The following is a 17,572-nucleotide window of genomic DNA, read 5'->3' on the forward strand; positions in this document are numbered from 1 at the left end:
ATTTAAAGTCTTCTTTTAGATTCATCTCATGTTTTTGAGCTTTTACAGGAAAATAAAACAAAAAGTCAATTACAGAACAAAGTGCAAGATAAAGGTTTATGCAGCTAACTGCGGTGAGTGATCCGTGAAAATGTGTTCCTGCTTTCTTTTAAATATTTGCTGACATCATAAAAGAGAAAAAGCTCCCACCCAAAATGTCACACTGAATAAATGTAGCACTTTTCTCTTTAATCCCATTGTTCTATTGTAAATTGGGATCAGTCTGGTCCAGGTTCTCATCCCAGTGGAGATCAGCCTCCCAGACCTGACGACTGACTGTGTTGGCAACGGCGGGAACAGTCACAGTAACGGCTTGAGCAGAGGCAGAAATGTGCGTGTGTTTTAGGGACCCATCCTCGCATATGCTAACTTCATTATTGCTTAGCTGCAGCTCATGCTGCAGGAATGTAGTCCTGCATATGCATGTCCACCTCCAAGCCCCTGGTGACAAATAAGCCTTCACAGATTTAAGCTTCACTCTCCTAATCTGAGTGCCACTCAGCCTCACTTCCTGAGAGCTCCACCAACGCACTCTCCGCCGTTTTGGTTGGACCTCCAAAGTTAAACAGTTCAGGTTTACTTTGGCCAGATGGGGAGGGTTCCCTGGTGACTTGATGGGCACAGAAAAGATTAGAGTTGGTCGAAAGATGCTGCTAATGAAAAGCACATGGCTGGATCAGTCGACAGTCATCTAAACAGTGAGGAAGTGGGTGGGCGACTGAGGCGAGAGGTTTCCAAAACAGAGCTCCAGTGTCCACAGACGTTGGATCCAAGCTTGTGCAAAGACATACACATCCAAAGATTCGGTGTCGTCTCTGAGACTGATGCTTTGAACGTTTGTTGTGGCAAAACAAAACATCATCTGTGACACAGTTAGACACATGAAAGAGCCTGCAGCTCTCCGGAAGAAATCATGATTAAATGTCCCTGGAAATGAGCCGAAAACCAGGGGGAGAAAGAACCACTGTGACCTTCTGAGGGAAATGAAGCCAGGGAACAAACCCAGCAGGAAGGCTTGTCCACCAATGAGGGGAGGGCTCCAGCCCTGAGGAAGAGAGGGAGAGAAGGAGGGATGTGTAGGAAAAGAGGGGGAAAGGCAGCAAGAAGGAAAAGCACAAACCTGTGACTTGACAAAAGAGGGCAGTTACCAGAGGCAGGTAAGAAACGTATGTGTTGCTTCCAGTTTGACTGTTTTTGATGGAGGGGGGTCAATAGAGCAGGCAGAAGATTTTCAAGGATGGAGGCAGAAAATGAGGACTGAGCTGGACTCACCAGAACTTAATGAAATGGTCAGACTGTAACAAGGTGTTTCTCTGGAGAGCTCTGCTTTTCCCTCCGACACGCTCACCTTGATTCAAACTTTGTCCATCAGTCAGGGAGGAGCGATGTCAGTGTGTGCAAGTGCAGGTCTGTGAATTTGGAGTTAAACGTTTGCAGAATTTTCTGCTTTGACTGGTGGAGTCCAGTGTGTGTTTCTGCTGATGGTTCATAAGCAGAACTGTGTGATTTAGTTTCTATTTCCCCGCAGTAAAATCAGATGGATGACAATCAAGTGTAGGAAATTTTTCTGACATTACACACACAGATTGGACGATTTTCTTCTTCAAAAAACACTCATATTGCTCTGAATCTGTTTCAGAAAAAAACTTGTTTACTCAAAAAGAACGAAAAAAAGATGGAAAATTCTGCTCTTGGAAAAGTTGGCTGGTGATCAGGCATTACAAAATCCAGTGAAATTATAAACATAAATAAACCGTGGACGGTTCTCACAGGAGAACTGCCTGGAGAAATTTGATGTATGTGTAAATTTGATGTTAAAAATCGTTTATATTACTAACTTTTCTTGGTTGTTCTTTCAGAATAATCTCCAAACACATCATTTGGCAAACTTTAGACATCTAACGCAGGAAATGGTGAACTTTTATGTTTATGTAGCTGTTCTCAAGACATTAGAATAGTGACGGCAAAATACAAAGAACAGGAAACAGATCATTAAAGGGACCGCTGTGACAGAGGCTGCTGGGAAAGAAAGTACGGAGTGGAAAATAATACGTGATAATATTATTGAGAACAGCCCATCCCTCTTCCACATCACACAAATCAAAGAAAGTATGTCTAAAGAATGATTACAAATGGACTTGAATTGATTCAAATAATGAAAAAAAGCCTTTAGGTGACATAAGAAAGGTAAATTATGGCAAAGTAAGTTTGGGAAACAAAAGGTTGTCCTAAGGAATTACTAATGACCTAAAAAACAACACCAAGTGGTGCCTACAACCTTATTTAACCTTTAACATACAGCTAGAACTTTTTGTGAGGATGTTTTAAAGCCAGGCTGAAATAATCAACACTATAGCCTTACATTAACAAAAACACATTTGAAAAGATAGGTTTAAGGCGGGAATTTTAAAATATTTTAGGATACACCCAACAAGAAAAACACTGAACAACAAAGTGAAGAAAAGGGTGGGAAGAAAATTAATTAACTGCAGGCTAGTTTTAAATGAATCCTCAAAGATTCTTTGCTGACAGATCAGTCTTTGCTCAAGTACAGCTCAGATTAAAAGTAGTGGAGGATAGGCTGAAAAAAAACTGAAAAAGAAAACAGAAAGTTCCTATATTTACACAAATGCGGTGATACCGAGATTTTTTTCAGTTTCAGTTTTGTAAACAAAAAAAATGACATTATTAAACAACCATAAGTACACATTTGAAAATGTTTATTGCTTTGTCGGTAATTTCCTACTTCAACTTTATTTGCAAAACGAAAAACATCAAATTAGCCGACAGAGAGCTACAAAAAATAGTCAATAAATCATTTAAACCCATTCTCAATATGTGGATTTTTTCTTCCACTCAGCAAAGGGCGTGCTGCTTTGTCAGAGTGATCCACGTTCAACTCACTTCCATTAGTCTAGTTCCCATTTTCAGGTCAGATTTCCTTGTTGAAAGCAATAAAAAGAGAAAAACATCATTTTTCATCGAACTTTGACACTTCTCAATAGCTCTCCAGACTTTTGGTCATAACAAAGGGAAGAATTGTTTTTTTTTTTTTTTTAAAGAGCTATGAGGCTCTGAGAGGGAAAAGGAAGGACAGTTAACAGAAAAGAGTTCAGATCTGTTTTTTCAGGCACAGATTCTGGACCTGAGCCCCATTTGCATCCTGGGACCTGGTTTTTTTGGGCTAGGACTGTGCAGTACAGAGCAAAGAGATCAGGGACTTTGCAGATGATTAATAAATCAACAGGCACAGACTAAAACAGGGGCATTTTCAATGTTTTGTTCAAATTTGACATTCTTTAAACATAAGCTGTTTCATCTTGGAGTGTCTTTTTTTGCTCAGGTCACATTTCTTTTATCTTAATCATCCTTTATATGGGACGGCCCATTTCTCAGAGATACAAACTTTAGTCCCCAAGCAAAATGCTTTCTTACATTTAAACACAATGATTCTCTTTTCCCACTAATGAAAGCTTAAACAGAAACAGTAGAGCTCTTTAAATTGATCAATACTGTAGAATTAAGAGAGAATTACAGAAAAAAAATTCTGGAGTTCAAAAACAAACAGTGGATGAAAGCTTTCTTGTTCTTTTTCTTTAGTTTCTGCATGGAGGTTGAGTACTTTTCCTTCACATCTGTTGAATCCACTTCAACAGCAGGAGTGCACGCCAAAACTCACCTTCCAAGCAAAACGGAGCGCTTTTCAATAAATGCCATTTACAAATCAGAATAAAATCTAGCATATCACTTTGTAAACAGATGGTCTACAGTAGATTATAGTCTTGGAAAATCGGAAGTTTGCTTGAGCACAGATCAAAGTGCGTTAATCTCTCTCACATGAAGCCCTATTTTTCTCACGGAGTTGACATCTTGAACCAAACTGATAAAAAGAGCCTTCGTCTTTTTTCCCCCCGTCAGCATTGATTTCCTGGACCCGCCCTCCTCTTTAGTTTAGTTCAATTTCTCTCGATTTTCCCTCTCAAAGACACAACTTTTTTTGTTTTTACAAAGCAGCAGATCAGCGTCTTTTACATGATATTTTCATCACATCCAAACCTGCAGGTTCTCGCCACAGTTTCCAAAAAGTGTGCTAAATCTGTCATGCTTTTGGCACAGAGGACCAAATTCCAAGCAGAGTTTAAGAGTCTTATGTGCAAAGGTGTTTAAGCATAAGGATGGAGGAGCCAAAAATGCTGCAGATTACAGCAGAGCTGAGGGTGTGTAAGGGGCAGAGCTGTGGAAAAAGGGTAAATCAGAGTGGAGCAGGAGGAAAAGAAGGAAGCAGGTTTCCAGATGCTCGCTGGAACGCAAGCCTCTCCAAAGCAGGTGTGTCACAGGACAACCAATGAGATGAGAATGGAGTAGAAGATGAGGCTGGTTTGCTTCAATAGGTCCAGCAGGAGCAAAAGGAGAACGAGAAGAATTACATGTGGTAGGAAAACAGAGAAGGAAAAAATACATTGTAAAGACTGAGAGAGAAAAAAAGGATAAATATAAACAGCTGGTGTTCTGAAGGAGAGACCAGCATCGATGAGTCCAGAACGAAGACAGCATCAAAACCGATTGCAGGTGTGAGAGGAACCAAATCTGTGTAATCATTGTGTCTTCTCACTGAAGGCATCATTCAGTTATTGCAAAACATAAGTAAGTCAGAAGAAATTTTTATTTAAATAACATTTTTCACAGAATAAAATCACTAAGTTCCTTACAAAAATAAAACCAAAACTCTGGCACAGACAGATGAAGATATCCAACACTAACAGGACCCACTAAACGGATAAACACTAAAAATCACCATTAGACTACAAGCTTTTTTAAATAGAAACATCTTGATCTGGGTTCTTAAAACTTTCAATGCAGTCGGTCTGACGTAACGCAAAAGAAAACTCCAAAGACGATGAGCAAAAGGACAGATCTCCTCTTGTTTTGTTGATTTTTGGAATATTTAAAAAATTTTGTAACAGTAATATCTTGGAGTTTTTCTTTGCAAAGCTTCATAATCTAACAGTTTAAAATCAATTCACAATTTAACTGAAGGCCAATTTAAAGGAGACAACAAAGGAGTTGTCTGTTTACTGGTTTCAGTTAGACAATTAGACAAAGGATTTAACATGGTTTTTTAAAACAAGTAAAAAGATGATTAAAAATATGAATTCTTTTTTTCATGTCTGATGTAGATACAATGTTCTTTTTATTAAAAACACTCCAATGAAAATTGTGTTTTTAACATGTTCTTATGGCATTTTTCTCATGATGGAGAACATGTTCAAAGAAGAAGCTTAAAATTTAATTTCTAAGTATTTCTTTTTTTAAACCACTGTGAATCAGGAGTGGATGAAAACGTGCACTTGGAAAAAGCCAGTAGATTTGACATGGGTGCTAAAGTCGGCAGGCCACAAGCTGCTCCGCTCCATTCTCATGCATTCACTTGTTGACAAATATATCCCTTTACAAATGTCTTTGTTTTCTTCGTCTGAGCTGGAACCTGGATCAAAACTGTGCGACTGAATAGCACCAATACTCTTCCTCCTTTTTGTGATGTTAGATTGGGGTTATTAGGGGTTGAAAGCTAGCGGTAGAGAATGATGGGAAATGCTGCCAGACTGAAAAACAGACCTGCACTGACTCAGAGGAATGTTAGTGGAGGCATTTCGATGAAAAAGGCAGAAGAACATCTGTTTCACTCTAGCACATTTGGTGTCTGAAATGCTTCGCCTTGGCAACCTGTGTTTTTAGCAACCGAGTTGAGAGTTCTTCAAACTCATCTCAAAAATTGCCTTTAGAACATTTACTTTGATTACAGATTGAAAAGGAAATACTCCTCTAGCAAACAATGAAGCAAAAATGTTATGATAGTTTTTCAAACAATAAAGTTCATTTTGGCAGAAAAAGATCAGCGAATATAACAAATGGGTTCAGTCTTGTAGAGAACAAAGGTTTTATTCTCTCAGGTCATCACTCCCACACAGCCAAAAAAATAATAATCTAATTTTGTTTCATTTAAACAAAAATGTCCTTTTTTCACCATAACTGTATACTTTTCCCAACAAAAGATAAATTGTCCTCTCTTCAAACCCTTTTCAGGACGATGAAGGCGGGTGTGGGACTCCTCTCTGCTCTAGCTCTGTTCCTCCTGATGGGATCAGCGTTCTGTCAGAGACCTCGGCCAAAAAAGCCCACCAGGCGTCCAACAACCACCAAGAAGCCTTCCGTCCCCAGGCCTGCCAAACCACCCCAGCCAGAGCCCAAGGAGCCCACAGAGTTCCCCCCAGTCATTCTCGGTCCACCTTCCTTTTTCCAAGATTGCCCCCAGGAGTGTTTGTGCTCTCCAAGCTACCCAAATTCTCTCAACTGTGAGAACCGGAACATCCGTGAGGTCCCAGTCATCCCACAGAGAACTCATTACCTTTACTTGCAGAACAATTACATTTCAGAGGTAACCTCTGAGCCGTTCCGTAACGCTACTGAAGTCAGCTGGATCAATCTGGCCAACAACCGCATTGTCCGCATAGATAAGCAGGTTTGACAGCTCTGTCTTTTACTTCTATCCATCTGAAGATGTCTGGAATCCTGAAATAGTAGATCTGTACATGTCACTTCTGCAGGTTTTTGAGAAGATCCCAGGTCTGCTGTTCCTGTACGCACAGAAAAACCTGCTGAAAGAAGTCCCAGTAGGTCTCCCCTCAACTCTGGAGCAGCTTAGTCTGAGCAGAAATCGCATCACCAAGATCCCAGGTGGTGCCTTCAAAAACCTAGATAAACTGTCTCTGCTTGACCTGTACGACAACCAGGTGAAGCTTCTGACACACAACTCAACCCCAAGTCATATAATTATGAGCAAGTTTTTGCAGCAAACACAATGTTGTCTGTTTCAGCTGAGTGACAGCGACCTGGGAAAAAACACATTCAAGGACCTGAAGAATCTGGTGCAGCTAAACTTGGCTCACAATGCTCTAAAGAAGATGCCTGCCGGTGTACCAGCTGGCCTTGTTCAGCTGTTCCTGGATAAAAACCGCATAGATGACATCCCAAAGCAAGTACACAGTGCATGCGCTGCCACACAGTCGCTGAAAGCATGCTGCATCTCCCAGAGAAAAACCATAAAGGGAAACCCCTGAAAGTGTCTGCTTTCCTCTCTGGTCGTGTTGTGCAGAGACTACTTTGAAGGTTTCACTCACCTGGCGTTTGTGAGGCTGAACCACAACCAGCTGAGCGACAAAGGCATCCCCAAGTCCGTGTTCAACCTGTCCTCTCTGATGGACCTGCAGCTGTCCCACAACCAGCTCAGCATGGTTCCTCACTTCAACAGTCACCTGCAGCACCTTCATCTCAACCACAACAGCATTGAGAGTGTGTAACCCCTCCTCAACACAGTCGGCATCTTTCTCTGCATTTTTTCATGTTGATTCTGTTGCTGACCATTTTGTGTGGGGGGGCAGAAAACTCTGGAAAGGGTGGCAAATGAGAACAGCAGAGTTGAAGGCCATTACAAATGAAAGGATCAAAAATACCTATTTTAAACAGTTTTATAATTTGTATTATTAGTAAAACAGCAGTTTATATAGCTGAAGTGCTGTTAAAAAATATTGCTTTTGTTATTTTTGCAATGCTTAAAAAAACCTGTTTCACAATCTTAGATGATAGTAAAATTGACTTAGAAATTGGGGGGCAAAACTTTTTGCTGAGGGGGCAGCTGCCCTCCCTTGCCTCCCCAGTAGCTCCACCGCTGGTTGTTGGGTAATTTATATCTATTTTTCAAAAGATTATAACCAGTCATTCTAACAATGAAACCTGAATACAGTAACTTGCATTTTCATAAAAATCATTTTCTCACATTTAGAATTGTGTTGCTTTGTTTAAATCGTTTTGTTGTATAATTTGTTTTTTAACCAAAAGTCGTTTCTTTTTAGAAACACTTTAACTGTCTTAGATGACCCCACCCTTACTTTGACCTGTTTCCCTACCATGAAAAAGGTGGATAAAGGTGGAAAGATTTCATGTAATCCATGGAAGAAAAAAGGTTCAGTGCACTGTCTAGTGGGTCTAGATGACCCAACTCCCAATGTTAAAGTGCCTAGGATAGTTAATTCTTTACATAAATATCCATTATTTGATGTAGAAATCAAGCTAAAAAGTTGCCAACAATTTACATGAACAAAGTCTTTTTGTTGGCCCACATGTTGGCCCCCAAACATCAAAAATAATAAGCAACCCACGCACACACAAAAATGCTAATTTACAAAAATCAGTTGTAAAAACAGCTCTCATGACTGTTTTGACAGGCATCAATGGCACTGAGATCTGTCCATACAACCTGCATTCGGACCCGAGTGACCCTGATGTTCTGCCGAAGCTGAGGTAGGTCACGCACACTAACTCATAAAACTTTAAACTGACAACAGAACCTGCCATTTATCCAATGTGCCACTGAGCCAAGTCACTGTGCAGCATGGTGAGGACCTGTTCTGTCACTCCAGGTACCTACGCCTGGATGGAAACCACTTGAGTCCTCCCATTCCGATGGATCTCTTCATGTGCTTCAGACATCTTCATTCCATCGTCATTTAGAAACGTGTACGGAATCCACAAGTACAACTGAAGTCATGACAACACGTGTTTAGAGAAGCATGTTATTCCCATAGCATGCATGTTGCAGAACAAAGAAAAAAACGTGACAGCTGTGTCGTCGTTGCTAGAACTTCAACATTAGACCACAAATTGAAAAACAAAATCAAAGCTCCAGATTTATTAAAGACCAGCAGCTCATCTTGTTTTTTTGTTTTGTTCATTTTTTTTAAATATAATGTGCTGAGAGAGGAAAAAAGGTCTGAAAATACAGGTACATTGACACACTTGCTAATGACAGAAAGAGGTAGTTGTGTTTGATCTAATCAGAGAGAACAGAGAAGGACAGACCTGCACATGATGTCCAAATATCCCAAATAAAACATAACTACCATGTAGTTGAAACTGTCCCCAATGTTCCTGGGATTTTCAAAGGGCTCCATGTAAAGACAAAAATACTTTTTCTTCTTTTTTTCACATCTTTCTGTATATTATTACTCTGTATAAAGATGCTCTGTACAAATAATGAAAAGTAAAAGGTTTCTTTGATCATTAGATAAAGTTTTCTAACTTAAATTTAGTTCATCTCTGATATTCTGTACATAAAGCCCTTTTTCTTGTTTAAGGTAGGATCTGTTCCTGACACCCACCCTCACTGAAGAATAAAGGACTATAAGCAAGAAAATACATTAGTACTGTTTTTACAGTCTCCAAGTTCCATGTGATCATTTAACAGACGGAAGTTAACTTTTTAGTGTGCTAGACTATGATCAAAAGGACCAAAGTCTTTATGATTGTGTTGTGGTGTTACCCTTGCCTTTGGGCTTCACACCCAACAGGCTTTGCAGTTGCTGTGGGCGTGGTCTGATTCTGTGTTTATATATAGGATGATTTGCCCCCTTTATTTTAGTTGTTGGCATATAATTGAATAAATCTTCACGTATTAATCCAGTGAAAGTTTTGCGTCACCTTTGACAAAAGTGGTATTTTTTGATGGTTCACGTTATACTATGACTATGTATGAGGAGGCCTAAATTAGACTATAATGTCAATTTCTCTTATTTTCTCCAGTCAATTTTCTTCAAACCTGCTGAGATGATCATGAACAACATTACCAACAATAATCCAGAGAAAGTTTTGCCTCATCTTAAATGAAGCAACTTGGGTGATATTAGCGCTTTATACCGTCTTTTCAGCTCTTTTCAGCTCTCTGGGCGTGTGTACCGTAAACTATGATGTTTACGTTTATCAGTTTATCAGTGGTTTGGAAGGAAAGCAAAGCGCCGTGTCCCGCCATGTGCGTTTTAGAGTTCGGGAAACGCCGCAGCCGCCACTCAGTTGCAGCTGTGAGTGCTGGCGAACGCGGAGAGCTGCTGTTTGTCACAGACTCTTGCTCCGGACGTCGTTTCTTGGTGGACTCTGGCGACCAGAAAAGTTTGGTTCCCCCCTCCGCCTCAGAGACGTCCACCGGTGGACCGCCGCTGTGTGCAGCTAACGGATCTGCTATTGGGACTTTTGGGACCATAAGGACAACTATTTTCATGGACGTATGTTCAGTTGGGAATTTGTTGTCACCTCGGTTTCTGTTTCCATTATCGGTGCGGACTTTTTTGTATGCACATAGTTTGTTAGTGGACTTGGCTAACCCCAATCTGGGCCTGTCATGCACGTGCATTTTTTGTCATGCGATGACGTTTTTCAGAGTTTATTGGCTGAGTTTCCGTCCTTGACCACTCCCGCTTTATCCTCCACTGTGGCTAAGCACGGAGTGGAGCATTTCATCCCCACTAAGGGCCTGCCAGTTTTTGCACGAGCACAGCGCCTCGATGCAGCAAAACTCATCATCGCTAAGGAGGAGTTCTCCACCATGGAGAGTCTGGATATCGTGAGGCGCTCTAACAGCCCCCGGGCGTCGCCCTTCCACATGGTGCCCAAGGCAGATGGTTCCTGGCGCCCGTGCGAAGACTTTCGCCATCTGAACGACGCGACAACACCTGACCGTTATCCCATTCCCCACATTCAGTATTTCTCAGTTCGTTTGTACGGCACCTCAATTTTTTCTTAAGTGGACCTGGTGAACGGTTACCATCAGGTTCGGGGCCGGGCCGAAGACGTGCCCAAGACTGCGGTGATCACTCCTTTTGGACATTTTGAGTTCCCGGGCATGCCCTTCGGTCTTAAATGTGCAGCCCAGACTTTACAAAGGTTGATGGACTCGGTGCTATGCGGTCTCAAGTTCGTGTTGGTCTATCTAGATGACATTTTGGTGGCCAGCCCCTCCCCTGAAGAGCATCTCGTGCACCTAAAGGAGGTTTTCCAGCGGTTGGAAACCCACGGCGTGATTGTTAACCCAGCTGGTTTGGTGTGTCAGCCATTGATTTTTTTGGGTAATCGAATTTCGGCACAGGGTGCGGTTCCTCTTCCCACCAACGTCCAGGCCGTGGCAAAATGTCCCCGTCCTGCAGTGGTTAAGTCCCTACAGGAGTTCTTGGGGACGGTGAACTTTTAGAACAGGTTCATTTCCCGGGCCGGCCCCCTTTTACAACCGCTTTATGACGGCTTGCGTTCCAAGAAAGCCACAGACCCTGTGGATTGAACACCAGACCGCATTGCTGCATTTGACGGAGCTAAATCAGCCTTAGCAAAGACCGCTCCCCTCGCGCACCCAGACCCAGATGCTGAGATTGCGCCAACTACCAACGCTTCAGACATAGTAGTTGGTGCTGTGGTAGAGCAGCGAGTGGCGGACGCTTGGTAGCCCCTTGCATTTTTTAGCCGCAAGTTGCAGACTCGGGAACGCAAGTATAGTGTTTTTGACCGCAAGTTGATTTCTCTCCATTTGGCAAATCGACATTTCCGTTTTTTTCTGGAAGGACGTTCTTTCGTTGCCTATGTGGATCATAAACTACTTATGTTTGCCATGGCTCAGGTGAGGGAACCTTGGTCTGCGCGCCAACAGCGCCATCTGGCAGCCATTTCAGAGTTTACGACTGACATACGTCACGTTGCCGGAAAGTCCAACACCGTTGCAGACTGCCTCTCACGCTTGTTGGAACTGATTTTTCTGCTATGACCGCTGAGCAGCCTGGTGATGCAGACATTCTTGCCCTCCGCTCTGGTAGTTCGGGCCTCAAGCTTGAGGAGGTTGTGTGGCAAGATGGCGGTCTTACTCTCCTGTGTGCCGTTTCCACAGGATGGCCTCGGCCGGTAGTTCCTGCGAGATGGCGGCAACGCGTTTTTGAATCTGTCCATTCCCTTTCGCACCCAGGTATATGTGCGTCAGTGAAGCTGGTTAGTTCCCGTTTTGTTGCCAGTCCACTCCAGGGTCACACACAGACCTAAGGAACGTTTTTGGGTCGCCAATCAAACAACAAAGCATGTTTTTTGAATAGGATAAGATGCCTGAGTACCGGGAAAAAGCCAACGCATGCACAGTGTTACGTCCCAGGACGTTTTTTTCTTTGTTTGTTGTTTCCTTTTTTCCTTTCTCCTTGCAAATGTCAGTGTGCTGCTGCTGGGCTGCGATTGGTGTGGTGCTCCAGCACCAGGAGTGGATTGGCTCCTGGAAGTCACACCTGGAATCACACCTGCTATGAAGGGAACCAGGAAGAAGACCCGAGGAGTCTCATTTGACATCTCCCACCTCTCCCAAAAACCAGCTATATGGAGTTTAGAGTTGTAAAAGTGGACTGCCATTTATTTTGAAACATGTTTTTCTCTTGTTTTTGTTATGTTAGGGAGGTAAGTTATTGTCTTTTATTTTATTTTGTTTAGCTAGGTAAGATTTGGGTTCTTGTTAGGTAGACCAATTTTTGTTTGTTAATTTGGTCTTGGTCCACTCTGAATAAATACTCCAGCTTTTACGGGTTCAACCAAATAAAATATCTTGACCTGCTTTAAGTGTGCTGGATTTTGAGACTGGGGGAATATGGGGTCTTCTCCCTGTGAGCCCAAACCACAGATTAGCCTAAAATGAGAAGAAATCAATCAAAACATGCATTCATGTCAGTGCTATTTTGTAACTCCTGCTGACACGTGAACGCACCTGAAAATCAAAGTACTGTACTCCTGACGTCATACAAGGGGAAAAAAGTTTTTCTTCTGACACTTAACTCTTCCACCTCAAAGAGAATTTTCTCCGGAGACTCCAGCTTATGTCCTCATGCATTTTTCCGTGACGATCGTAAACAGATAAACTTAAGTGTCTATGTATTTATGAACCAGTAAAGTATTTGGTTTTAAACACAATGCCTCTGGGCTTTCCCATGAAGGGCTGGTCTCCCACTCACGGAGTGCCCAGCCTTTTGACATATGACAGCTGGAATACCCACCAGCTGTCCTGCACACTTACACAAGTCACTCTGGTTTAGACTAAAACTCTAAAAATAGCATTAACACTCGGATTATAACAGGCATCAACCAACTTTAAGAAGTGTGTAAACTAAAAGGGAAGTTTTTTTCTGGAGGTCTAAAGTTATCTGTTGTGTTTCAAGAAGCAACGATCCCTGAAATCCGTGTTTATTTTCAACTGTTTGCAAATTGAATTATTGCCATATATATTTTCTCCCTTCTTTCTCATTCTGCTGTTTAATAAAACAAATTTCTCCACTGAGGGACAAATAAAGATCTTCACTGATACTTGCAAAGATTCCAACCTTTTTTTTCTGACATTGAAGACATTTTATTAGGTTTTTAATTGTTTTAGTCTTTCTTTGCTCGACACCAGTTGAGATTATTTGTCTTATTAAGAGCTAGGATCTAGAAATGAGGAAATTATTATTAAAATTAGTGAAATTCCTTTTGCGCCATATACTTCAGAATGGAAAATTTTGATTTACGATTCAAATACCTGGAATTGCCGGATTTAAGAAAGGCTCCTCAGACATCTATGAAGAATTTTAATCTAAACAGAATCACTTCATAACATGAAGAAGCTACAATTGATCGCTTTGCTTATTTTTAACTTCAGAGTTTTGATCAGTGTTCTGCTAGAAGGTTTCGAAATGCCACTTACAGTAACTATTTTTCTATGAAAATTGTTATTTTTAATTGATGGACACAAATAAATGCAAGAAAGCTGCATGCCATTTTATTTACAATTTGAAGAAATTGTGTTTATTTTCTGAAGTACTGTCAATTTTAAGGATGTTATTTTAAAGTTCTGTAAGTGTTGATAAGGCCTGTATGATGGTGCAGAGCTTGAATGCCCTGGTTCAGGCTTTTTCTATTGTATTCCCACAATCCAATAGCATACTTCACTGGTTAAATGGTGTCTCTAAAATTGCCCCCACGTGAGTGTGTGGCCCTGCAACACACTGGCGACTTGCTCTAAGATTATATTGTCAGTTGAATGAGTCACTTTCGCTTGTTACACAAGCTTTTTGTCATTGTAATCGAAATGAACGCCAATTAGGTCCATAAAAGCTCAAAAAATACAAATTATTTTCTTAAAACTTGCAAAAAGTACTTATTTATGGGCTGAATGATTTACATTTAATTTGACGTAAATGTATCTAACACAGTAGTGCCCAAATCCAGGCCTAGAGGGCCAATGTCCTACATGTTTTACAACCAAGCTGCCATTGAAGCTCCTCATTGGTTAAACACACTTGATCCAGGTAACCAGCAACAGATAAGCTGGGTTTCTGGAAAACCAGCAGGAGGCCGGTCCCTCGAGGCCTGGATTTGGGCACCCTTGATCTAACATGTCGCCTTTTTTTAGCATATTTTTCCCTTTTTGAATGCTTGTGTGGAACTCCTTGTTTCTAGAGTTTTGACTTGCTGCTTGGACAGATGATTTTACTACTTTCTAGTGACTTTTTCTTTTTTAGGATTAAAGTGTTCCTTTCCAAAATTTAGGCTGCCTTGACCCTTGTGCTATCCTACACACTTTAACATTGGGAGTTGGGTCATCTAGACCCACTAGACAGTGCGCTGAACTTTTTTCCGTCAATAATTAAATAAATCAGACCTTATTTCTGCCAAGGCCTTTAAAATGGGAACTTACCACAGTTTATATTTGTGAGGCTGTATGTAAAAAGGCAATACTGTTCGTTGACAAACAAAACTACAATGTGTTAGCAGGTTTGGCTAAAGAAATCTGATTACAACAAATGTTTTTTTTTTTTTTTAGTTTTTAGTAAGTTTCCGAACATCAAAAACTATAGAGTTATGGGCAAAAATAATGGCAGGTGTTTCTATGAAAAAAAACAAACGAGGAAACTTTGCATTTCCGTAAACCGCATTGGCACTGCCATCGCGGGGAAACGCCAGTGACTGTTTGTATTTTCTGCAAACGCAGGTAATTCCTGTTTTAGGACCGAACAGAAGAGCAGGTCTGACTGGTGTTTCCAATAACGTCTGACAGACTTGGAGACAGTTCAAGTCAGGTTTTGCAGATTAAAATTTCACGAGTCTTTTTTTGGAAGACATTCCAGTGATTATAAAGGCAGAGAAATCTGAAACGATGACCGAGCAGAAACCAAAACGTATTCACTTATTAATTCAAATCAGTCTACTACTTTATTCCAAAACAATTTACAGGATATGACAACAATGACCTGTGGTTTCTTTTTTTTTCTGTAAAAAAAAAAAGCACAAACATTCAAAATATTTATCATTCTTATTCCCTTTCTTCTGGTGAAGAGGTGATGCAATCAGTTCCTCTTTGCCGCATCACACGTTCCTGGGCAGTAAATCCCGTTGATGCATCTATTTATATGTAAGTGCATGTAGTTAAACACCTGGTGAAATCCCCTCCACCAACTATATAAGAAGGCAGCACAGGTACACCTTGACACATCTCCTCTTCGCCTCATTCACAGCTGATCCCATCACACAGGTGAGTCTGAATACAGGTGCTTTTCTGAGTCATGACAGCTCATCACTCATGTCATGTCTGGATTCTAACCCTGTTTGGGTAATGATCATAATCTGAAAGAGATGATTTATTTGAAAATGTGTCTGTCAGTTTCCCAACAAGGTTGCATGGTGACGAAGATGCTGCTTGGCTGCCTGGTCTCTCTGCTCTTCATCCTAAATAGAGTTGTGGACAGTCGAACCCTACATACAGACAGCTGCTCTTTCAACGTGTACACTCACGAGCTGCGCAAATATTACGCTGACATGCGCCATCATGCGGTGAGTTTGTCAAAAATGAACACAGACACACTTTAACAAAAACACTCCTAAGCAAAGAGAAGGGGACTGTAGCTCACTCTGGTGTTTTATCAATTCATTTTATGGCACAGATATCTGGAGACACTGAGACTGGAGTCAAAATTCTGGATAAATCTCTGATGAAAGATGTTCAGGTAAGAATTTGAGCTTCGCAGTGTAAACTTTTCCCGCAAACTGCGTCTGATGATGATCTAAGTTGTGCATCTCTTCCAGGAGGATCAGACGTGCTGCTTCTTGCGACTCCTGCTGCGATTCTACGTGGAGAGAGTGTTCAATAACTTCAGCCCCTCTGAGCCGCATCAGCTGCGCTGCTCCAGCGCAGTGGCAAATGCCTTCGTCAGCATCAGAAGAGACATGCAAAAATGTGTAAGCTCATTGATGAGCTCTGCATTGGGCAGAATAAGCCATTAGCTAATGATTGCGCTAATCTGTGTTTCCACAGCACTGTCACTGTGCAGAAGAAACTCACAGACAAATTGACTCTATGCACACAGCATTTGACAAGGTGAGCTATACGGAAATGTACAGGGGTTCAAATAAAAATTGAAATTTTGGAATATGTCAGGTCATATCATTTTTCTCCCTTCAACAGCTGCAGATCCAGCTGGCGGCACAAAAGGCAGTGGGAGAACTGGACACGGTTCTGGATTGGCTGGAGGCACTGGGACACAAAGCCTGATTAGTCGCCTGATACTGTCCTTCAGGTCTTTGACGTGTTCATTTCTTCAGTTCAACCACTAAAGATGTTTTTAATTGAACATTAATTACCTTTAAGCTTTTGTAGATTGTTTACATACTTACTAGTGAAGTACAGTTTAAGTTTTATGATTTTTATAAAATTTCTAATGTAGAAGCAATTCTCTTTTTTTTGTTTAAAATGTTTGTTTAAGGAGGAATAATAAGCACAGAACTGGCAACTCAACCTATAAAGCTGCTGAAAATAGATATGAAAGCAACCTATACTGCAGCTGAATTTGGAGCAATTTCCTCAGTTCAGGCCTAACTTCTGCTCCACGTCTGTCCAGCGTGTGGTGGTAGAGCGCCGGCCTGCTGGCGTGTGAGGAATAACACCTGCAGAAACAAATGAGGAAAGGCTTATGGCATGTAGCATTCATGCTAAGACATTTACTCATGTAGGAGCTACATTTGCTGATCACATACCAGAAATGCTGCATTAGTAGTTGTGGAATCTAATCCCATCATCTCTCAAATTTTTCTTTGTAGCCAAAATGAGAAGGTATACCTGAAACTACAACAGTATGGGCCAACATGTTCCTTTTAATTGTATTTGCATGAATCAGTTTCCATCAGCTTGTTCTTAGTCAGAAAGCGAAAACACTTTTTTTGTTTAAAAAAAAAGTGAGAACATGCACGTTGAAGCATGACAAAGATGTGAAAGATTTAAAAGAAGTTTGAACTCCAAAGAAAAAAAATTACCTGGAACTGGCTGACTCTGAAGCCCATGTATCACAGGATCACAGAAACACATCCACCCATACACTTTCCAATGCAGCACAGAGTGGGAGCTGGAGCCTGTCCCAACTGTTATTCTAGTCATTTTACTGTGAAAAGTACGGAAGCTGAAACCAGCCCACCCTACCTTTTTGTTTGGACCATTTTCTCGTGGTGTTTCTCTGGTTTAAGTCTTTTCATGCTGTGGTTGCTGCAGGCTGTAACCGAAGGTGTGCAGCTTACAACAACTCAACAACCGAATAGCTCCCAAAATGTTGTTTTTCTTAGGGATTTTTTGATTTAAACGTCTTAATTCCGTCTCATGCACCAGCCCCGC

At 41.2% G+C, this 17,572-nt stretch overlaps 2 protein-coding genes across 5 annotated transcripts; both read left to right on the forward strand.

Moving 5' to 3' along the window:
- Positions 1-1,070: 1,070 nt before the first annotated feature.
- prelp (proline and arginine rich end leucine rich repeat protein) lies at positions 1,071-9,551 on the forward strand. Of its 3 annotated transcripts, none has more exons than XM_004069143.3 (7): positions 1,071-1,196; positions 6,124-6,559; positions 6,645-6,830; positions 6,915-7,072; positions 7,193-7,389; positions 8,322-8,397; positions 8,517-9,551. In XM_004069143.3, exons 2-7 carry the CDS (start codon positions 6,128-6,130, stop codon positions 8,605-8,607), a joined length of 1,140 nt encoding a protein of 379 aa, XP_004069191.1. In that variant the 5' UTR covers positions 1,071-1,196; positions 6,124-6,127; the 3' UTR covers positions 8,608-9,551. The 3 variants fall into 3 exon arrangements, with proteins under 3 accessions (XP_004069191.1, XP_011473817.1, XP_023810989.1); XM_011475515.3 differs by having other exon boundaries at positions 1,094-1,205; XM_023955221.1 differs by lacking the exon at positions 1,071-1,196 and adding an exon at positions 1,328-1,446.
- Positions 9,552-14,734: 5,183 nt separating this feature from the next.
- Positions 14,735-16,469, forward strand: LOC101167532 (interleukin-20-like). 2 transcript variants are annotated; one of them, XM_011475516.3, is made up of 6 exons: positions 14,735-15,445; positions 15,575-15,744; positions 15,855-15,917; positions 15,997-16,149; positions 16,226-16,288; positions 16,376-16,469. In XM_011475516.3, the coding sequence occupies exons 2-6, from the start codon at positions 15,592-15,594 to the stop codon at positions 16,460-16,462; spliced, it is 519 nt and encodes a 172-aa protein (XP_011473818.1). In that variant the 5' UTR covers positions 14,735-15,445; positions 15,575-15,591; the 3' UTR covers positions 16,463-16,469. The 2 variants fall into 2 exon arrangements, with proteins under 2 accessions (XP_011473818.1, XP_004069311.2); XM_004069263.4 differs by having other exon boundaries at positions 14,735-15,744.
- Positions 16,470-17,572: the final 1,103 nt, after the last annotated feature.

This window comes from Oryzias latipes, chromosome 5 (assembly GCF_002234675.1).
Source record: "Oryzias latipes chromosome 5, ASM223467v1".
NCBI lineage: Eukaryota > Metazoa > Chordata > Actinopteri > Beloniformes > Adrianichthyidae > Oryzias > Oryzias latipes.

Coding starts and splice junctions, on each gene's coding strand:
- prelp (XM_004069143.3), top strand. CDS start 6,128: ATGAAGGCGGGTGTGGGACTCCTCTCTGCTCTAGCTCTGTTCCTCCTG. Junction 6,560..6,644: donor TTGTCCGCATAGATAAGCAG/GTTTGACAGCTC, acceptor TCACTTCTGCAG/GTTTTTGAGAAGATCCCAGG. Junction 7,390..8,321: donor CAACCACAACAGCATTGAGA/GTGTGTAACCCC, acceptor CTGTTTTGACAG/GCATCAATGGCACTGAGATC.
- LOC101167532 (XM_004069263.4), top strand. CDS start 15,547: ATGATTTATTTGAAAATGTGTCTGTCAGTTTCCCAACAAGGTTGCATG. Junction 15,745..15,854: donor CTGACATGCGCCATCATGCG/GTGAGTTTGTCA, acceptor TTTATGGCACAG/ATATCTGGAGACACTGAGAC. Junction 15,918..15,996: donor CTCTGATGAAAGATGTTCAG/GTAAGAATTTGA, acceptor CATCTCTTCCAG/GAGGATCAGACGTGCTGCTT.